At 33.8% G+C, this 22,327-nt stretch overlaps 1 protein-coding gene across 1 annotated transcript in view; it reads right to left on the bottom strand.

Moving 5' to 3' along the window:
* Positions 1–5,641: 5,641 nt before the first annotated feature.
* LOC137857600 (formin-like) overlaps positions 5,642–22,327 on the bottom strand; it is a 150,963-nt gene continuing 134,277 nt past the window's right edge. The window contains exons 17-18 of the mRNA XM_068684309.1: positions 15,723–15,807; positions 5,642–14,533 (exon numbers count right to left, since the gene is read on the bottom strand). Coding sequence (XP_068540410.1) covers positions 14,489–14,533; positions 15,723–15,807 — 130 coding nt within the window. The 3' untranslated portion in view covers positions 5,642–14,488. The remainder of the gene's footprint in view (positions 14,534–15,722; positions 15,808–22,327) is intronic.

The raw sequence follows: 22,327 nt of genomic DNA, 5'->3' as shown, positions 1-22,327 counted from the left end.
GATTGTGCCTCTAAGAATAAACCAAGCATAGTTTCTATTCATATGAAATGTTACAAAGGAGCAACAGACTGTAGGCTTTCATCAAGGCTCATTGTTGGTCAAAATAGCTTGGAAGCTGGGGTGGCAGCTCTAATTTTTCTAGTTTCAGCCTTAGTCTGTTTGGCCTTGCAAAAAAAACTAACCTTATAGTACAACCTCAGACGGGACTTTTTTTGCAGAAGGCAGAAGCTGCCAGAGCTTATCTGTGGGGCTACGTTTAGGGATGGACTTCCACAATGCAAGACCTGGAGTGCTTATTACCCTCTGAGTTGAAATCGGATGTTACTCCCTGAGGCACAGGTCAACACGTCCTTCATGCATAGACGAGACTGTCTGCTCCTCTCAGTTGGAGAGGGATGTTATTTTTTTAAGGAGCAGGATGTTATTCCTAGAGGTCTGCCCCTTGGTAGGGTCAAGAGTAATATTTTATGGTTAATGTTTATGATTAATTTTGGCTGTGGCCTTTCTTTTCAGAATTTCTATGGTGTCAGTTCAAGTTGGTAAGGGGAAAGCTTGACAAGGTTAAGGCATGAACCATCTACTCACTTTTCCTTCCAAAGTAAATACTACAACAACAATGCACATGGGAAACAAGGAGCACATTCCTAAATCAAACCATAAAATTCACACAGGGAACTAAAACAGTAGGATTCAAGAGGATGTTTTTTTTTTTTTTTTTTAATCCAGAGGATACATTTTCAGAAGGATGCCTAGGGAACTAGCTCAACACAATCCCAGGAGCAAAAAGGGCAGTTTGGCATCAGATTTCTTGTGCTCACATTACTTAAAAATTAGTATTGTCTTTGCCCCTTTTCCCTCAAAAAATATCTGTTAAAGAAGTAAGGTGAATGATTCTCAGCTGTACAATACTGCTTAAAGGAAAGGACATGCTAGCCTCACAGTGTGATGCAAGTTTATTTTGAATGTATGTTAATCTTGCTTTTGGAATACATCCAGATTTTCTGCCTGGATTTGAATAGGATCTTTAGCCTTCTATGCAATCTGTTCTCTTTTTAAGAATCTTCTCTTTTCTCAGCTTCTGGAAACTCTGATTTCTCTTCACATTTTTTGCTTATGCAATTGTTTCACAATAAACTTGAGGTTGGATTTGGTTTGATACTTTAGAAGATACTTAAGACCAGAGAGATGGGAAATTTCTTTTAAAATTTTAAGGCATTCTTTTTGTTGTCAGGACAAGGTGTATAAGTACAAAGATTTATTCTTCTGCTATTGTTAAAACTTCCAAAATAGGTTACTGCACATAAGCCATAAAGATGATGACTTCAGAAGTGTGTACATGAAGCAATCTCAGAACTCTACCTTCAGTGACCTGCATCATCGTTTTGGAGTTCTGGAATGCATCATCAAAGCATAGGGGGGAAAAATGATCATTACATGAGAACTTCTGATGATGATTTTAAATTAGGAAAAAAAGAGAGGGCAAAATTCACATGGTGAAACACCTTCTCTCTCTCTCTTTCTGCAGTCAGAGGATATATCTGACTGTGCTTTCCTTTCAAATTCAAAGAACTTGGAAAAAAAAATGAATATTTAAAATTACTGAACTTCAGACTCTAAGAGGAATTATGTTTTGGGTAATCATCCATCTCAAACATCAAAAGCACTTTGTGATAATTAAAACTCTATTATCCGACATCATGAATGCATGGCCTCCTTTAAATATTTGCATCATATCATCAAAGACAGGGTGATTATGACTGCTTCAAATCACATATAAAAGTTAGCACAGCTAGCCTTCATCAATACTTCAATGGAAATCAAAAATGCTCAAAGAAAAAAAAAAAGCACAGCACACTTCTGTCTTTTTCACAACGAATCAATGGCACAAAATAATGCTACAGACACTGAGTAGGATCAGCAAAGAGCATCATCTTGCCCTCTTTTGAGGTTATTGAGAAATGGAAGATAGAAAAGTAGGAACATTTTATGTTTCTCTTAACTCATACTTTTGAAGTGTGAGTTTTGAAGGTCTTTTGAAGAAGGTCTTAACTCACATCATCATATGGTGATTTGTGGCTCAAGCTTTTCATTAAGACATTAGTTTTAAATTCTACTGCTTGTCTATTTACATAATTGTGAAGTTCTCAGTGGTTGATTCACACTATTTTTATTAGCTATGAATCATGTAGTAGGCTTTGTCCGTGACTCTAACTAGTAGAGTTGGAAGTAAAAATCATTAAGTGCTAATACAAATTCTTATAAGTATGATCAATAAGTATGATTAATCTTATAAGTATGATTAATTTTTTCTCAGAAAGAGTGGTCAGGCGTTGGAATGGGTTGCCCAGGAATGTGGTGGAGTCACCATCCCTCGAAGTGTTTAAGGAAAAATTGGATGCGGTGCTTAGGGACATGGTTCAGTGGGTGACATTGGTGGTAGGATGATGGTTGGACCAGATGATCTTGGAGGTCTTTTCCAACCTTAATGATTCTATGATCTAATAATCTGACTGAGAATTTTGCAGATCTATTAGTAGAGTTAATTTCATAAATCATTTCAAAAGGTTTAATCATTTATTGCAGTCCTGGCACTTAAGAGTTTGAATACATTTCATCATTAGTAATGAACAAAGGTAGGAGATAGATGAGTGTACATTCAATTAACAAGGGTTTCTTAAACAGGGAGACAGAAAGAGAAAGACAGCAAAGAATTACAGAAAGGACACAATGCCAAATGAAAAAAAAAAAAAAAAAAGGAGAGAGAGAAAATAATAGTCTTGTAACACTGCGAATGAAGAAATTATTCCTCACTTACTCCTCACATTCTTTTTAAGAAGTTGCAGAGGGTTTTTATGAAGGCCCGGCATGCCTAAAAGAAAAATCACTCAAAAAGAATAAGTTGTGAAAGTTAAATCACCACTCATTTCTTCTGATGCTGTCTTCAGCTGTGATCTGTGGAGCCTGTTTCTCTCATCAGAGACAGATAATACAGTACCATAAGATCAAACTTGAAAATTCCTAAATTTTCTTGTGTGGGGGGACTAGGTGTATGAGAACAACTGCTAGTATTACTTCCAGCAGTAGCCAATACATTAACCTACATGGAAACCAGAAGCTTCTGAAGCCTGTGCATCCACTGTCATATAGAAAAGACTGGACACATTTATGGTTGTTTGCAAGATGCAAAACAAACAACAACAACAAAACAAAACCCTAGAGCAAATAAAGCCAATGAAATGCAGCAAACATACAGCAAAACCAGGACTTGGCAATTGTCACATTTTTTCATCCTTCCAAAGAAACCAGCACAAACTGAAAGGCATATCCTATTTAGCTGTCTCTGTGTCTTGTTCTCTTTGCATCTGGAATCCCTTGGTTTGTTGACTCATGGTATTGGGCCTCTCAAGACCAAGGACTGCTTTGTTTGACCTGGTGTATTCATCAATATTTGCATTGTTAATTTCATTATTTTGCAAAGCACCTTGTCTCATGAAAGAGGTTACACAAAGAAATCACCAGTCTGCTTTGATTAAAGTTTTCTCAGAAGTTAATCTAAAATTCTACTGTCATCAGCTCATTTGCTTTTAAATTATTTCAGTAACTACAGTATTCCAGCTTTTGATTTTGTGCAATCTCTTCCTGAAACAATGGATATATGAAAATTTCACTACATATTAGTGAAGTATATGTATATTAGATCTATGGTTGGATCAATTTCTTTGGCCATATAAATAACACAGCTTCTGTTAGAAGTATATATATACATATAAATATACACATATATACACATATATAATATATAAGTGTATATTTATAAGTATGTTTTTATATTTATAAACAAAATAATTTAGGAATAATTGAATGCTTTTATCTACAATTTTAACTCATAGATAAATAGCTGTAACATCTATGGGTATGAAATGGTGCATCTCTGAAATTACTGAATTGTATAAATCTTAACTGCTTATTAATTGGAAGAAGACAATTCAACAATTACAGCATTTTACAATAGTCTACCATAAATTCATTCTGTATTTATGAAATAACACTTTTCAATAAATCTAAAGATGAAATACAGTAACAATGAAATAATGAAGAATTCTACAGCACAGGGAAAAAAATAAGGTTTATATCTGATGACACCTTTGTATGTTCAGAATCACAGAGTAGCATTCATTTTAACACTGAAAGATAGGTCCAACTATTTTGAACTTCTATTAAATTTTGGTGTTGTTGCATAGGTTTATTCTTGGAAATTCACTTTAAGACACTAAACAATAAAAAAATAAGAGAATGAAAGACAGCAAGTGTCTCTCTAAGTTGGACTACTTTGGCTTAGCTAATTTTTATTAGGATAATCATTATACATGTGTTTTGACTCTTCAATGTCTACATAGATGTTTCTCACTGTGGCAATTTAAGCATCTGTCATATCTTCCCAATACCCATATGTCCCTTCTCTTCTACAGGAAGTGGATTGTAAACCATTCTTCGTGTTTGGTTAATGCCTAAATCTTGTTGATTATTTCTATCTAGCATCTCTAATTCATTTACATAGCCGAAATCTTTATTCAGGTTCTTGTCCCCTCCAGTCTTAATACAGAGTATCTTCCGTGATGATAAATGCAGCTTTTAAAAACAAACAAAGAAAAAACATACATATAAACAAAACCCACTGTTTGATCATGTCACTGTAGGTTTGTTGAGTATTGCCACTGATTCCCTCTTTTTAACTCAAATAGTTTGTCATGATTTTCAAGGTCCTTCATAGTGCATCTCTGTCATTCTCTGTTGACATGATCACTCCAACCTCTGGTAACAACTTTCTAACACCCTTATGCTGTTCTCAGAAACATCTAACAAATCACTTTCTATTTATTTATTTATTTATTTATTTATTTATTTATTTATTTATTTTTGTGATACATGATGCCAAACCCACCTCAAATATACCAGTCTTCAGAAAGTTGCCTAGCATCCTGGCAAAAATGCTTCCAGCTTCTGTACTCCCCAAAAGGTCAAGAAATTACTCTATAATTTTATTTATAAATTGCAGCTGTTCCCTATTCTGACTTCAGAGAAATTGGGAAAAAAAAAAAATCTGTAATGATGTACAGTAAGGTTTTCTAGGCTATCAATCTAGAATAATACAAGTAACAGTAAAATATAGGTAAAATGATAAAGTAATTTACATTTTTTTCTTAGTTAATGGAGCTCAAATATTAGTGTCTGGAGACATTAAGGATACATCCTTTGAGACACTATTTTAATACTATTTTGTGGGCAGCATGCTTTGATTTATTGAAAGTCATTTAAGCGCTTTTCAATATTATGTATCTGGAAATGTGACAAGTTGCCAAAAGTAGCATGAGAACTAAAGGAAATCCACATCCCCAGAAATGTGTGCAAATTGTTTCAGACACAATCCTCCCAAACATTTATTAAAATATCTTCAACAAATTTACATCTGTAACCTACTTATTTTAATGCTTTGCAGATCTCCAAAATACTATGTATCTTTTTAACAAGTGCACTGAATCTGGAATATTAACTAGATCAGTAAAGTAGAATAAAACCTACAGTATCTCAAGAATATATTTTACACAGAAATTTTAAATACAATTGATAAGATGAACAAAAATAGAGGAGTAAAATATAGTCTTTTATTTACAGACAATGGTTCTTTAAGAATTTAGTTTAAAAATAAATATTCAGTTCCATTACAATAACTTTTACAAAGTTAATCATTTGCACATTTTGTTTTTGAGAAAATTAAACCTTCAGTTACATAGTAGAAACACACACACACGTGCTCACATACACACACACACACACGTAATTACAATGTAAAGAGAAGAAAAAAGCACCTGAATCTATTTAGCTTATTCTTTTTGCATATTTATATAATATTTACCCAATAACTACTCAAAGGACTTAAATTCCTGAAAATAATATACTAAACTATACTAATATTCCATTTTTGTAGTACATTTTGTGGTATGAAAAGTGCAACATTGAGCTCAATTCAAATGACAGCAAATATATTACTGCTGAGTGTATGTGTTAACATAAAGGCAAAACTATGATCTTATTAAAGCAAATCACATGCAGACATGAGAGACTAAACCTTGTTATGTCTGTGAAACTTGCTAGGTACACACAGGATATTAATAGCATTACAAGAGAATTTGCCATTTTGCTATGTCTTCAAAGAGAAGTTAGAGAGCCAAAGAGGCCCATATTTTGATGTTTTTGAGTTAGATTGAGAGAAGAGAGGGAAGAGTACCAACAACAATAATGTTCAACAGTGCAACTATTCAACTTAAATTGATTGGAAAGGAAAACAAAAAAATCTCAAAATAACTAAATAGAAGTTGAAAATCATACTATAATCCTACTAAAAACACTTTCTAGAGGCCAACTCTGATTCCTCCCAAAATAATCTTTCTTTATTTTTGCTTCCTGTACATTTGAACATGGCTATGCTTTTAGCTTTGTACTTCAGAAAGTAATAGCTGAGTGGTATTCCATATGAAATGACAGGTTGTATTTTCAAAATCAAAACATTGAAGTTTAAATCATCTTTTCAAAGAGACTGGGGCACTTAGAAGCCTAAGACTCACGGAATGATTCCAATGTGTTGAAGTTACTTTCGAAAATTAGATGTGGCCTTTTTATGTTGCCCTGTATGATATTAAAATTTTACTCATTCTGTTCTCACAGTACATATGGTTTGCCTGTAGTTTTCCTGGACAGGGGCAGCTTTTTTTCTATACCTGAAAAACATTGCCATTATAACAGATTTGTATTTTCAAAAAAACTATAAAAGTACATGCTGCCAGCCATTAGCTGGGTATTCACAGCTTTGCTGAGGACTTGTACAAGAAATAGCACTTTTCCCTATTCCCTGTAAACAGTCCTTATCCAGTTTCATCTTACATGGAGCATGAGCTTTATATTCCTTTGCAAGAGATATCAGTGACATTTCAAAACCAGTGCAATATGACAAGAATGCACTTCATTTGCATTCATCTTTTCTGAACTTGACACCTGAAAATCCTCTCAAGCTTTTCCCTTTTTCAAGTTATATGCAGATGAAACTATGCTGTTCATGCTACAGTAGCTAGCAAATTGGACCTGTTGAGTATGCACATGGATTATTTCACCTGGCTAGTACTCAAGGCCCCATAGAAGCTTGTCCAAGACAAGCTGGCTTGATTACCTGATATAAAATCACCTCTGAATCAAAACAAACAAAATCCCAACACTTTAATAGGAAATTCTGTGAGGATGGATTTCTTCAAATCAAAATCAAAATCAACTAGAAAGAGTGAGCTTTGTATATTTTAATTTTTTTTTTTTTTTTTTTTTTTTTTTTTTTTTTACCAGCCTCTTTGTTTTCAGGTATGTTACAGAGTCCTTTTATTTGGCCCATTGATAAGTGAGTGAAAATATGTATAAAACATAATGCAAAAGACACTCAGAATTCTCATATCACACATATTTTTGGTCTAAAATAGAGCAAAAGCCTTGGTTACATAATTAAATGCACAAGTTCTGCCTCCTACTCAGAGACAGGCTTTCTTGATATAAAACAATAAGGAACAGAAATGCATGAAACATTGTACTGATTGTCTAACCCTTTGAAACTGAAGCTGTTTAGGTGAATTAGTAAGGTTCAAATCATGCTCAGTAAAGCTGAGTAAGTCTTTAGTGTGGTTTGGAAGCTAAATGACCTCTCTTCACCCAATAGTTGAGTTTTTCTTGGACATTTAGCAACTAGTTTTGTAACTATGCAACCTTACTTTTAATAAAATAAGGAGAGTGGGGAATAGGGCAGGAGCTCCTCGGGTCAGTTTGTTGAATTAGAACATTACAGGGAATCTTTAAGGAATGAGATTCATACCTGAACCTTCTAATTTCTTTACAGCTTTCCCAAAACATGGTAGACTGTAAAACAAAATGAACAACTAGAATGAAAAGGAATCAGAAGAAAGATTGTTTTCATGCACAATGGAAAAACAAAACAAAACAACAACACAGGTTTGTTCCTTCACCTTCTTGTCAGATTTAAAAGAAGTATAGAACAGAACTGTGATCTTGCTCTATTCTTTGTATGAAATGGTATATTTCCACCTAGTCTCAAATAAACTCACACCAGAAAAACTTACTCTAAGAAAGTAAAACAAAACAATACAACAAAAAAACTATAAAAATAACATGGCTTTTACCCAGTGCATAGTCATTAGCTGCTAATGGAAATATATTCCTTAAACTACAACTGGCTAAGAAATAAGCAGCAGGTGCCATACAATAAATATGTTAATTTACTGATTATAGATGCTTCAGGCAGCAGGAAATAAAATCACATTTTTTGATTTCTACACAGTTATGCAGTTTCTGTAACATGTTATCTCTGAACAGTTGCATAGGATGAGCATTTGCCCAGCAATAATGGAATGTATTTACAGCATGCCAAATGAGAAAGTGAAAAATTAGAACTACAAGCTTCATCCTTCTGGGAGAAAGCAAATGTATCATTTGGGTTTTTTAATGAGTAATTCACGTCACAGAAGATTGACCAAAATTTTGCTGCAGATTCTAAAAATGATTAAAGAAAGACTTTCAAATGGTGAACAGATATTGCATCACCTCTTCCTTAAAGTCACTGTATCTTAACATATAAGGATGCTGTATGCCAGAGTCAATATTGTACATGAATCTGAGGCCGTGTCAATGCTCTTAAGGATTTTACTTTTATCAAGTACATTACAGTTCATTAGGAATCACAAAACCATCCCACCCTCATCTTCAGGATTATACTGTGCCCCAGCTAACTTGTAACCGCAGTGAAAACTATAGTTATCAGTAATGACAAAATTTCGCAGCATCATTTGCCCTAAGCTAAAACTACCTGTTTATGATTAAATGAGGCTGAAAACTCAGGTGGTGTGGCTGTTAAATTTTTCTTAGGAAAAATTTTTCTTTTTGGAAAATATGAAGATTCCTCTCAGGGCAATACATGGAAACCTGAAATGCAACTGCGTGTCGGCACCTTGTTAATGGATCTCTCAACAGTTTTCACTGTAGTCAACCTTTCAGTGGTCACAGCACACTAAAAGAGTAAGAAAATATACACAATCCTGTTCATATTAAATTATATGAAAATAAAAACAAAAATACAGGCACAGAATTAAATTCATATATGAATGTAGCGTTTCAGAAAATCCATATAGCCTCATTAAAGAATATATACAAAAATTCTGCTATTTTGGAAGAGCCTGCTAGCCTCTACTTTAATCTGGAAATATAACTATGATCTCTTTCCCCTTTGAAAATGTATATATCCCTTGACTGTATTTTCCAGTCCCCCTTCCAGCAGTCCCTGGGGCAATCTTGGCTCAGGGAATTGTACTGCAGTGTCACTTCATAGCAGCTGTGGTTTTAGGAGTTGATGGCCAATGGCAAATATTCCATGCAAACAACCTCCATTCTCCAAAAGCTACCAGAACTCCAGTTAGCTGTTGAGGCAGATTCCACCCCACAGAAAAGAAATCCACATCCCATACAGGGACAGCTCAGGATAATCCTCATGACAAGATTCAGAAAGAGATTTTGTTCAGTTCCACGACCCCATAATGTCCTCTACAGGTATTTTTAACTGTGGTCTGCAAGAATACTCATATACATAAAATTACTTGTGTATATAAGGACTTACGGTAACAGCTTGTATGAAAAGGCTTTGTATTTCCTCAGTATTAGATTGGTGATTTGAGAATCATTTCTTGCATTATGTTCTACACCACACTATTTGTGATATTTTAAATTCAAAATCACAGCAAAGAGTTGTTTGGATATGAATAATTTCCTTTAAAGATGACAAAATAAATATTGTTTCATTGGGTCTTTTGACATACTTCTAGATTTTTCTGTCAAGAGGGACTATATGATTTGGAAAGTCAATGTACATGGGATTCAGCTTAGCACATCTGAGCTAAGTCCAGTAATTTGCATTAGACTACATCAACCTTTCAGAAAGATTGTCCATCCTGATTTGAAAGCACCAGAGAAGAATGGAGAAATCACAACTACGTTTCCTAACTTCTTTCTATGGTTAACTAGGCTCATTACTAACAGTTTGAAATTTACTTCTAATTTTTATTTCTCTTCTGTTTTTAATTTTCAGACTTTTTTTTTTTTTTTTTTTTTGGTGATACTTTTCCTTGCTAGCTCAAGGAGCCACTTAGTTCCTAATACTGTCCCTCTTTGAAGCAACTTATTGACTACAATCAAGTTATCTCTTAACATACTATCTTTACATTTATATGCAAATATATAGGCTTATCTTCATAAGAGAAAAGCCAAAGAGAACTCTCCAGACAGCAAATCCTGAAACCCATTATCATAAATTAATAAAGTATAAAGGAGTTTAAAATGAATAAATAATGAGTGAGATCCATAACAAAATTAAACAAGATCCAGACAAGGCCACGAATAAGCAAAAAATACATGGATATGATTTTCTGACACTTTAATATCAGCCTGGTGCCTAAGCACAGATTATGGAGCAATATTTTCAAAAACACATCAGTCCTGTAATGAGATATATATTTCTTATTTGTTGGGGTTTTTCAGGAATTTCACACCCACATAAGATTAAGGCACCATCATATCAATATAAATACAGTATTCCACTGCCTTATATTCATCTGGTAGGAAAGATGTTTAGATCAGAGAAAGAAACTGCTATCAATTTACTAGAATATCAGGGCAGTAAGAATCCTGTGCATCATATGGAAAACAGAATATTTTGTTCATGTTCTACGTAGAAAACAATTAGACTGGTCAGAGATACCCTGGCTGTTGGAGGAATATCCTCAGCAATTCAGAAAGTTTGAGATCTTGTATAAGCTTCCTAGAACTGCTGATGCTCAATTATTTTTCTCTCTGCTTTCTGAATATTCCAACCACTGGACTTTCATTTTCCATATGTACAGAAACCGAAGAACATACAGTTTCTGTTTTGTTGAAAAATGTCTAAGTTAAATACAGAAGTATATATATTATTCAAGCTTTACACTTACAACCTTAAAATAAAGCACATGGTAAAATACATATAAGTCATGGCAAAACACTGGGATAGTTCTCATAGATTAATAAAAACACCATGAAAATATAATTTGTACTGTAAAAATATCTCAAAGATGCTAAAAATTCTTTCATTTTACTATCAGTAAGTAGTAACATTGTAAATACATTAAACAGCACTTCACAAATTAGAGATTTACTCACCTAAATTGAGTTCTTAATTAGTAAATTAATTCATTGGTAAATTAATTTGTTAGCAAATTGATAATCCAGTTTATAAATTAGCAAGGTATACATACCATTTTTTGTGTAATACGTACCTACTGAGCAACATGGATTTTAATAGTGCTTTGCTTAACAGACCGCACGAAGCTTGGCAATAATAGGACAATAAATAAACAAAGCAAAACAAAAATTCTCAAGACAGATCTACTTTGTGGTCACAGAAGCAAATTCCATGTTGTGTAGAGGTATTTTAAATTAACTAGCTTGGAAAATGGTAACTGCCTTTCTACAGTTGGTTGGCTTAATTTAGTCCATTCTTTACTTTTACTTCCTTGACAACACTGTAGACATTTACCAGAGACTTCTGTTCCCTTCTGTCTTTTTATTTTCTTTCTCTTCCCTTTCTGTCCTCCTTTTCTTCACTCTTCAAATTAGAAAGATCCAGGTAAAGTCAGGCACCAAACTAAATTTAAGCTTAAAACATAACTTTTGGTGACACTTGGTGACCTCAAGATGAATGCTGGTTGATGCCTATTTGTTACATCTGTAGCACCTAAGCATTTCATAATTTAACAGTTTACACAGTATATAATATCTGTTAATATCTCTTCTTTAATACAACAGTTTAGTTAAGTTCAGCAAGTATACCATTCGTCACGGTTTGATGACACCTCTGGGTACCTGTAGGGGTGTCAGTGCTATATTTAGCTGATTAATTCCATCCAAGAGTCTTAAAGGCTTGAGTAAGAGAATGAGTCAGATGCTCTAGATGCACTTTATTTCCACTTCACTTAAAAACAGTGTAACTACTAGTAGACAATTTAAGTCATGGATGAAATTGTAAGCTAAACCTCCATCTTGAGAGAAAGGATGCAACAACTGGAGATAAGGAAGAAATAATGCCTCTGTGCTACATAAATTTTGAAGACTTCTGAAAAATAGCCTACAAACTTTTTCTAGTTAATAATCTGAAAAAAAAAAAAAAAAAAAAAGTTATAAATCTGATCAAGGAATGCTTTACATCAAAATTTTAAATTTTAATCCCTTTTTATATACATTTTTCAACATTTCAAAATGAAAAGTCAGTTTGAACTGAAAAATGAAACTTCACATGTAGAAATTTCAAAACAGGCTATTTCAATAATTTAAAAACTTCTTGCCATAATATATTTTTAATGTGAATTTATAAGATCAATCTTTTTTCAGAAACAGTGTTACTCTTGTTGATTAGTATTCCAAATAAAACATTCAATTGAAAAATTCCCAATTAACTCAAATTGCAATATACACTATCTTCGTGATAGGAAACCATATGAAAATTCAACAGTTGTTTGCTTAAAGACTCATCAGAATTGCCTTGCTTGCTCTTGTTCTTTGGTTGTTACAAGCATTATTGCTCCTGTTTATCACTGACGATATTGGAAATACATAAATGTACTTTATCTATTTGTTGGAAGACAGAAAACTTGGAATCATGGAACCAAACTTAAATCTTTGTAATTTATTTTTCTGCAATGGGAATAATGGAACTAAAACTTAGTTTATTTTTGTTGGTCTATTATTGACTGTTTTCATAAGAATTATGCTTACACTTCTGAAGTGTAAGCATAATTCACAGCAGTTAGAAACTCCAAAACATACTGGGCATTATTGATTCCCTTATTTTTATGTATGCAAGAATGATAGACTCATTTAAGAAACCTGTAATATATGAAATCTTCAAGCTACATTCACCAACAACTGAGCAACAAGTGTTCATTTCTATTGATGAAATTGTCTCATGTGTATCCTTTCTGTTTACTACATCAAAGCACTAATGCTTTCCCTACAGTATCTTTTGTACTTTGTTCTTTACCTAATTTATCTTCCTATCCAATTTCAGATACCATTATCATAAAGAAGGGAATTTCTCTCTTATGGACAAAAGCAGAAGCATATTTTCTCCAGTTTGTTCTTCCTACTTATAAGCCATTATCGTGCTTGTATTTAACTATCAATTTTCTGTTTTACGTTAAATTAACTCCTGCTTCAAGATCTTTACTTCTAAGAGTCTGAATCCTTAAAATGCAGTAAGAATCTTCAAGTAACAGCGGATGTTCAGTGAATTTTTTTTTCAGGCTCTGTTACTTCACAGGCAATGATTACAATGTTACAGGATGACAGCAAACTTATTTCTTCCTCAAGTTTTACTTTTAAAATTATATATTATATATAATATATATATTCTGGATACATTCTTCATATAAATATAGCAGGACAAGATCAGGCTGCAAAATATATGTTAGAGAGGTCTTATTAATTTTTTAAAAGAAAGCTTTCAATAGAATTGAAAGCCAGAGATTAAATGGCAAGCGTATAACTTCATGGAGACACACTGTTATATTTTAGTTCAATGAATAACAAAGACATCATTTTATCGAATTGGTAGTTTCAATACATACCGAAATAAAAATATACTTCTTAATCATTTTTCTTTTGGAGCTCAGAATTTAGGAAATGTTAGATTAAAACCATAAAAATAATGAATCAGTTATGCCATTGATCATACAGCTAAAGAATTTGAAGCTATTCCTTTTCATGTGCAAAATATTGCTTACATTTCAATGTGTGGCATAAGCTGAGGCTTCTATAAAAATATTTATAGTAAAATACAGAATAAATCTATAACTATATTTAATCAATTTTAGAAAGGTGCATCCAATACTCAAGACACTGTAAAATTACTTACTGATGAAGTAAACAAAAAAATATTATGTAATAGTCCTTTGTGAGCTGAATGGCATATTCGCTCTAATCTACACAAAGCCCTGTAAATAACCTACAGGTTGTTAGTCATTTCTTAACCCAGCATCCAAAATTCTCATTTTAGCTTTTCCATATTATTGCATTACATATAGAGTACTTTAAATAACCATTAACAACCAGATGCATTTTAAGCAATGTGAGGAAAAATTACAGAAAATCATTCTGAGTTCCCAAGTAAAAAACATCTTATAATTCCTTCATCTGAAAGTACAAACTCCTTTGAAGGAAATCAAAAATCTTTAGTAGATTGTCTTGGAACAGATCAGCAAAGCAGAAATCAATAGCTAACATAAGGTGCTCCCTGGGCCACGAGTGTAGTAAAGTATCATGAAAAGTCTTAAGACACACTATCATTTTCATCTTTCTTCACTCAGTTGGCAGTCACGTTGGCTTCCTTCTGACGTAGTCTTTCTTTCTGTTAAAAAAAAGTGCTTTATTATTCTTTCCTCTAATTTTCCATCTTCTCTCAAGTTGCCATAAGCATTTCTAGAATAGCATAGTCTAGAATACTACGAAGTACGGAATGAGTCACAGTAGATTAGAGTTCTCCTTGATTCAAATAACAAACAAACAAACAAACAAAAACAAAAAACAAAAAACAAACAAACAAACAAAAACAAAAAAACAAACAAACAAACAAACAAAAAACTCCGGGAACACTCAAGGGAGGCTCTCAACCACTGCATTATTTACTGTAGGGAAACTAAGCTTGCTTTAGCTACAGAGTTGTCAATACTGTGTGTCTTTAAAAATATCCCAACTGATCAGCATCTCTGTGAAGACTAGTGCAGCTAGAGAAAACTAGACACATTGCTACTGTGACTCTTAACACTTTATTTTGTCCAGAATGGTTTCTGCTGACATAAAGACTAATTTCGCACTAGGCAGATTGTGTTGTCTAATGACCTCTTCCTCTTCCCAACATACTTCAGTCAATCATACTTCTGCCACCTCTCCTGAAATAGATATACTGTGTTGGGAATGGAAATAATATACCAATTCCTTCATGAACATTTCCTTCCCTTAATCTCTTGCATCCCATAGTTTAAGAAATGTGACTCTAACCTCTTTGCCTTTCATAAAGAAAAAACATTTTTATCTACAGTGTCAATTATTAGTCCTCTTTTTGTGACCTACAAAAAAACTTGGGAAACAGCAAGGAACAAAACGGGGATTCAATCCCTTCTACCATTATTCAACAAACAACATTTTGTAAGGTTTTGAAGAGAAGAAGATCCATTGGGCAAATATATACAGTGAGCCCCAATACATTATATAGCATGAAAGAAAATATAAGAGACCTTATTGGCAGAGGGGAAATAACCAAAAAAACAGCACTCATTGTATTTAGTTATCTCAAATAGCAGAACCATGCTTAAGTACATCTACACCATGCTTTAATTTTAATTATTGTAGGGCCCTACAGTAATGTAGGGCATAAGCCTAAAGACTTTTATTTGGGAAGAATAACAACCTGCTATGCTTAAACCGTCAAAGGATACTGTATCACACTTCAACAAGAACCAAAACCCACCATCATCCTGAATGACAAGAACAGTGTCACAAAAAACATTCTGAATGTTATGCTGAGAAACATATCATACCAGGCTAGCTGTAGGATTGATTTTCTTTGTTTCAACTTTCTTCTCTGCAGTCAACTTGCTTACTGATTGCTGAGCCACTTTAATTCTGAAACAAGATATGTACAAAAGACATCTTTAAGTTCAAAGAAATTAAAACTGCTCTAAGTTTGCTTGTTATATACTTTATCTGTAAGAACCATCACCACCAACTTTTTTAGGCACATTAGCCAAACAAAAGGCTAATTACTACTCAAAGGCACTTTGTAAAGTACCAAAAAGTAGAACAGAGTACATTTTCAACTGAAGAGAAAATCAAAAGCACAGTTTGTCTGCATTGCTCACTGAAAACCCCACTAGGCAAACAATTTCTCCCTTCTTGCAGGATCTGGGTTTTATGGAATATCTTTCTCACCAAGACAGCTGCAGTATGAAGGCAAGATACTCCTCTGAAAAAAAAAAAACAAAAAACAAAACAACAACAACAAAAAAAAACAACCACAAGCTAGCTGGCTAGGTCTTTTGTATATATAGTATATACTATTTTAGTGGGCCATTTGCCAGGCTACACATTTTATTTCCTTTGAAAACCTTGAAGTGAAAGCATCTGCCAGTTTTTTCCTCAATGTTTTCCCTGTTGCTTTACATGGAATTGCCTGGCCAGTCTCACTGATGTGGTGATAGGAGCAGGGGCAATTTAGAAGAGGTTCTTGTCTATGGATAGTTAAGGCAGTCTTGTGTACGTCTACATACCAATCTCCTAAATACACTACTGAGATCAGGGCAAAGATGATCACATTTGATTCCATTATTTCTATTCTTGCCTTTTGCTCTTAGGGTCTTGCAGACCCTAAATCCATTGTTTCTGCTGGGATTCAATGAGAAGAACCCAATCAGAAGTTTTATCAAGAGAAAAAGGAGAAACAGAAATGGACAAAACAAGTCTTTTTTTTTTTTTTTTTTTTTTTTAACAAAAGCATACTTCATTCTCCTCTAACAGAGAGGAAAGGGCAGGGGAAGTTATGTGCTAAACAGTGATAAAAAGGGAAGAAAATTCCTTGGACTCCTGAGACAGGATCTGGCCAGCTATCAGTGCCTTTAAAATGCTGATGTTCTAGACATCTACTTTACAATTCTATATAGAAATGTAGAGGGAAAGAAGTTGCAAGTCAGTTTTTACAAGCAAGAACTCAGCAACCCTGTTTTCACTACTGCACACAAAATCAGTCTTTGACTATAAACAACACATTTCTTGGCACTCTGGAAGTGAAAAATTGTATTTTCTTCTCTTATTTTTTTCCAGTAGTAGAAATAATTGTTATGGCCAGTCAAAAAGTATTTAAAATACCATGTCCAGTTCAAGCTACTTTCGACACACTCAATTTTTGAGGAATTTTGGAACAAAAGCAAAAAGGAAAGTGGATTATAGCTGCTATTACTGATACGTATTTCCTTGCTGTAACACTAGCAGAAAAACAGATTCTGGACATCTTTTTAAAAATACAGAACGTATTCATAAGTTCCTCATTGTGTTTATCGAAGTTAAGTGTTGGAAACTAACATTCCTTGTCTGAGGTATGCATTTTAGAAGCTTCTCCTAGGTAGTTATTCGCGTTGTCTCACTTTTCAGTGCTTAAGAACAGCAGGAAACAGTTACACTACCTTTAAGTGATCTTATTTCCAACTCTGTTTAGCTACAACATTGATTCAAGCTGTAGCACACCCTCAAATATGCCAATATGAAATTACTATTCTGTACATTTTTAAACATATCTACGCTCTTTTTAGAACGTAATTAGTTTTCCCTGTTTTCACAAGTAAACAACTAAGCTGCAACATACAGTCCCATCTTTTTACAGTTTTTTGTTAATCACTACAGTTTGCTCCTTTATGATAGATGACAGCAGCCACTGGACATGGCATGCCATTCCTCACAGCTAAAAAGTTTATGCAAAGATGATAATGCATGTCAAGTGACAGTATTTGGGTTTAGTACAATCATACGGAGGGATCAACTTCTAAACTCTTCCCTATCTCCACCACATTTTTATTTTCTATCACATTTTCATCAGTCCTAGGATTGTTTTCTGAATAATTTTTAAACATTTAGTGTCTACATTTTCATCTGAAGGGAGAATTCTAGGGATTATAAACTTTTGGACTTGAAAAGAAAATTACGCTTGTCACTGATTTAGGCATTGCTCTGTGCATTTTATTCCATACTTGCACCACTGCCAGGAAACCTGGAATTTTTTAAATAGAATGAATAGTTTGGAATACAGAATAAAAATAAACCAGCTCACTAACATGATTTGAATCATGTGATATTTGGCTCATAAAAATGACAGACATTATATATTGCTCTTTGGTCTCCTAGGGAGTAAAGAAATCACTTGGTTAACATGTGAGTGATAAGATTAGCAGGCATTCTCAGAAACATAAGTGCATAATTTAAGATGAATGTAATTCTTTGGGATTTTAAAAGTAAAATAGTTTGATTTTAACAAAACTATTAGCTCAGTAATTACATCAGTGAAACACCACAATGCAAAGGTGTCTAATAAATAAAAACGAATCTTTGTTACACATGGGTAGGATACTAGGACTGGTTATTGTGTCTGGAAGCACTGTCCTTGAAATGAGAAAAATGAAATGGTATGAAAACCATCCAAATTAAAAATCATCCATTTGTTTAGTGGCAGAAGTCTAATCTTTCCCTTGTTTCCTTTCATAATCTTTCCCTTGTTTCCTTTCATTCCTTTCCCTTGTTTCACTTTCATGAAAAAACTTTAGAAATGAACACGTAACTTACAAACACACAATATCCTTTATCTTCATCTAAAAATGAATGTGTGCATTACATTTGACTGACACTGTTACTGAAACAGGTAAGTAAAAATAAACAAATCACATAAAAACAATTATCTAGTGACTAGACAATTTTTGCTAATAAAACTTTGGTATGCCTCTGCTGTTCACTCTTTTTTTTTTTTTAACTACCTTTCCCTAGCACAAATAAAAATAATTACATGTTTGTATAAATCATATAATAGCGTAATTTTATTTGAAAAACTTTTCTTTTTTTCAGATTATACTTTCAGAAATATATTAAAATCAAAATAAAATTAGAGATAAGTTACAGAAAGAACTACGTATAAAGTACAATTGAAAGGATAGAACTAAACTAACAAATATTTTCTGATGTTGTCTTAGACACACATATTATGTCATTAGTCAATGTGCAAACATACCACACAATATGCTACTATTTTCAGTTACTATTATAAAGGTGTTCAAGGAAGTAGATATAGCTTATGAGAATTTATATAGATGTAAATTGTTTAACTTCTTACAAAAGTATAACTTCCTCAGCTACTTTTAATTCTTCACCAACTACTTGTTCAAAGTTGAAATAAAACAAAAGCTAAGTGACAAAGTCAAAATGTAAGTTAAATAAATATTCTATCAAATTTCCCTTCTTACTTGTAACTGCAGTTATATTAGATGATAATGAAGGCAACCAGTTTTAACATTGTATACTTTATAGAAATTTGATGAAAAAGAAAATAGTTTTTGAAAATAGAAGGAATGCCTTGAAGTCTTATGTCAAATACAAGGTCCAACAAAACATCTTAAGATGACTTTTAAAAACATTACTGAAATATTTACTACAGATGTACTGGACTAAGTAGTTTCTTAGTGAAAATGAGTGAGGTTTACAAAATATGGGCTTAAAATGGTTACTCACTTTATGCTACTTGAGCTCATTTGTTACTTACATGTTACTTGAAACACCACACAGAAGTTGGGAGAAGATGCAGAATTTTACATAGTAAAAGGGCTCCCTAGGGAGGTCGGGAAATCACTAAGATAGTACAATAACCAGCAGGAAAGACAACAGGTACTGATACATTCTCTAGATTTAGGGAAGTTCAGTTAATATACATAATTAATCTGACAAGAGTCTCCTCAAGTGCCTTATCCTTGAGAAACAGGAGCAGAATCTAGCTCTGAGACAGAGCTTCACAATTTTCAACTTGCAGGCATAGGCTGAAAAACGTGAACCAAACATCCCACCAACTACTATATATCCCTTTCTTCTGAGTTTTTGTTGTGTGAATGAATGTGCACAGGAGCAGCTCACATGAACAGGGCCACAAACATAAGGGAGAGTTTGGAGACGTGCAAAGGAACAGGTGGAACAAAAAGTTACTTTTTTTTTCCTGTATCAGTATAGAATAGCATAGGAAGATGCATTAGCTTGTGTAAAGACTGACTTGTCTTTACAGAAAACAGATGAAGATTTACTTCTGTCAGGGTCACCTCAGTGGAGGCTTGCTTTTCTAATGCATGTTTTATAATCTTCTCAAGCAGACTAGGCAATAAAATCGTAGATATTCCTCACACATTGTGTTTTGGGCAGTATTAATCAGTAAATGACATAACCTAGGTCTACTTACCATTCCAAGACATTAAACACTAATAGCTTTTGGTGTTTCAGTGTTTTTCAAAGGAGAAAAAAGAAGAATTAAAGAATGTGAATCAATTCAGCTTTAAAATCTGATTAGCTCCAATATGGATGCATTCAAAAGAAACACTACTCTCATTCAAAAGTGAGCAAAGGAGGTCAATATACCCTAATTAATAAAGAATATGTGGTGTCAAATGTAATACTGAGCAGGATGACACAGTACCACACAATATGGAAAACAAAACTGAATGAAGTGATAAAAACGTATTCTTAATTAGGGGAATCATGAGTCTAATATTTTGTATGGATCTTTACTATAATCAATGTGAATATAATTTATTTTTTTCCTGCCTGTATGTGGCAGGTACTGGCTTGAGTCAGACAGCAGAAGGTGTGAGCCTGCCCATTCTGTGCTCCAAAGCCCACAGTCAGGATACATAAAATCCCTTCTAAGCAAGCCAGTTGCTACTCAGGTATGTTCAACCCTTACTGGTGTGTGAAGACAGACAAAATTATCTGGTTCTCTCTCAACTCTTGATATTCTGGAATAATCCATTCTCTTTGCTGCTATAGCTCCTTCCCTGCAGCTGGTGGATTATGTGGATAGCTGAGGGTTATGAAATAGCTTGGAACGATCACTCCATTTGAGCTTTCCATGACTTGAAGTTCAAACTTCTCCCATAAGACTGTGTTGGCACAGGAACTATTGTGCAATTCAAATCTGATATGGGTGGAGATGAACAAGCAGGGGCAGCTATGGTTAACATCAAGTTTTCAACCTAGAGCCAAGCTGCATACCCACCTCAGATCCTTAAACTCAGCTAAACAGTGACTCGCTCTGAGAGACTAAGAAATATCCCCATAGCTCAAATACCTTTCATGCGTTATATGCCTTACTGCTCTCAGTCATACAATAATTTCTGTATGCAGACCATAAACTAATCCTTAAGCAACAGCACAGCTTCCTGAAAACACTGTAAGCCCATAAAACATGGCAGCCTACACTTCAGTCTTAAAATTTTAGAAGATGGATGCCTGTGTATTACCTGGCCTGGCAGATTATTTGATGGAGTCCTTGGTTAGCTTAACAAAAAGGAGCCTTCTAACAGACTTTGAAGTTTGAACATAGTCCACTTCTATTACTGTACTGTACAATACAATTGGCTATTCAAGCTTTCAGTCAAGCCTTCTGAAAAGAACTTCATCATTATTGATCGAATCTTTAAACTGTATTTAGAATAAATGTTCACTAACTAATTCAGTACATACACAGCAAAACGTATGTTCTCAGTGGAATTTGTCTCCAAAACCTCAAATTGCTAACACACTTGGTTTGCTTCTATTTTTTCCTGGATCTACTGACAGTATTTTGATTATCTGTTTACAGGTGAGAAATTTCAGCTCTGTAATCACAAGAAAAAAAAATCTAATTCTATGCCTTTATGAAAGCTGTTGCTAAACTAAAAGGAAACGATAGGCCAAAAAAGACTGCAATAGGTTAGATTAAAAACATGCTTCAGTCCATTTGAGCTTTATACTAGCAAATACCTAGGAGCATGTAAGGATAGCCAAAGCATTCAGTGATAATCCCCAGAATACTTCTGCAGCTGGAAACTCTATTCACATTTAACAGTCCTTCATGGATTTTTCTAATATGAATTTGTAGTGTCACCATTCAGAAGCAATGCAAACTTTTGACACCTGGGACATCTGGTGGCAATGTGTTCAACAGATTAAGTATGCCTACTGTAAAGATGCATCATTGCATTCGGCTTGAACCAGTCACTTGCAAGTTTCATTCGATGCTTTTCAGCTGTAGTATTAGATGAGGTATGTAATGACTATTTCACATTTGCCCTTCATGCCTGTACAGTTCTCTATTGCATCCTTTTCATTAGGTTCTTTTCCAAGCCTATAAATCCCACTTTATTTAAACAGTTCCTTATGCAGAAGCTGTTCTGTACCTGATCATTCTTTCTCTTCTCTCTCCATATCTTGCTGGAAAGGAAGAGAGCAGAACTATGCATAGACAACCGTAGATTTATATAATGATTCAGTAATGTTTTCCGTTTTGTTGTACATTTGTTTCCTAATAACACTTAAAAAGAAACACTGCTTTTCTTTCCAAGAGCACGAGCCTTAGGGCAGCACCTTGCCA

Source organism: Anas acuta, chromosome 5 (genome assembly GCF_963932015.1).
Source record: "Anas acuta chromosome 5, bAnaAcu1.1, whole genome shotgun sequence".
NCBI lineage: Eukaryota > Metazoa > Chordata > Aves > Anseriformes > Anatidae > Anas > Anas acuta.
Note: the sequence above shows the minus strand (reverse complement) of the source record. Positions and strands in the feature narration are given on the sequence as shown.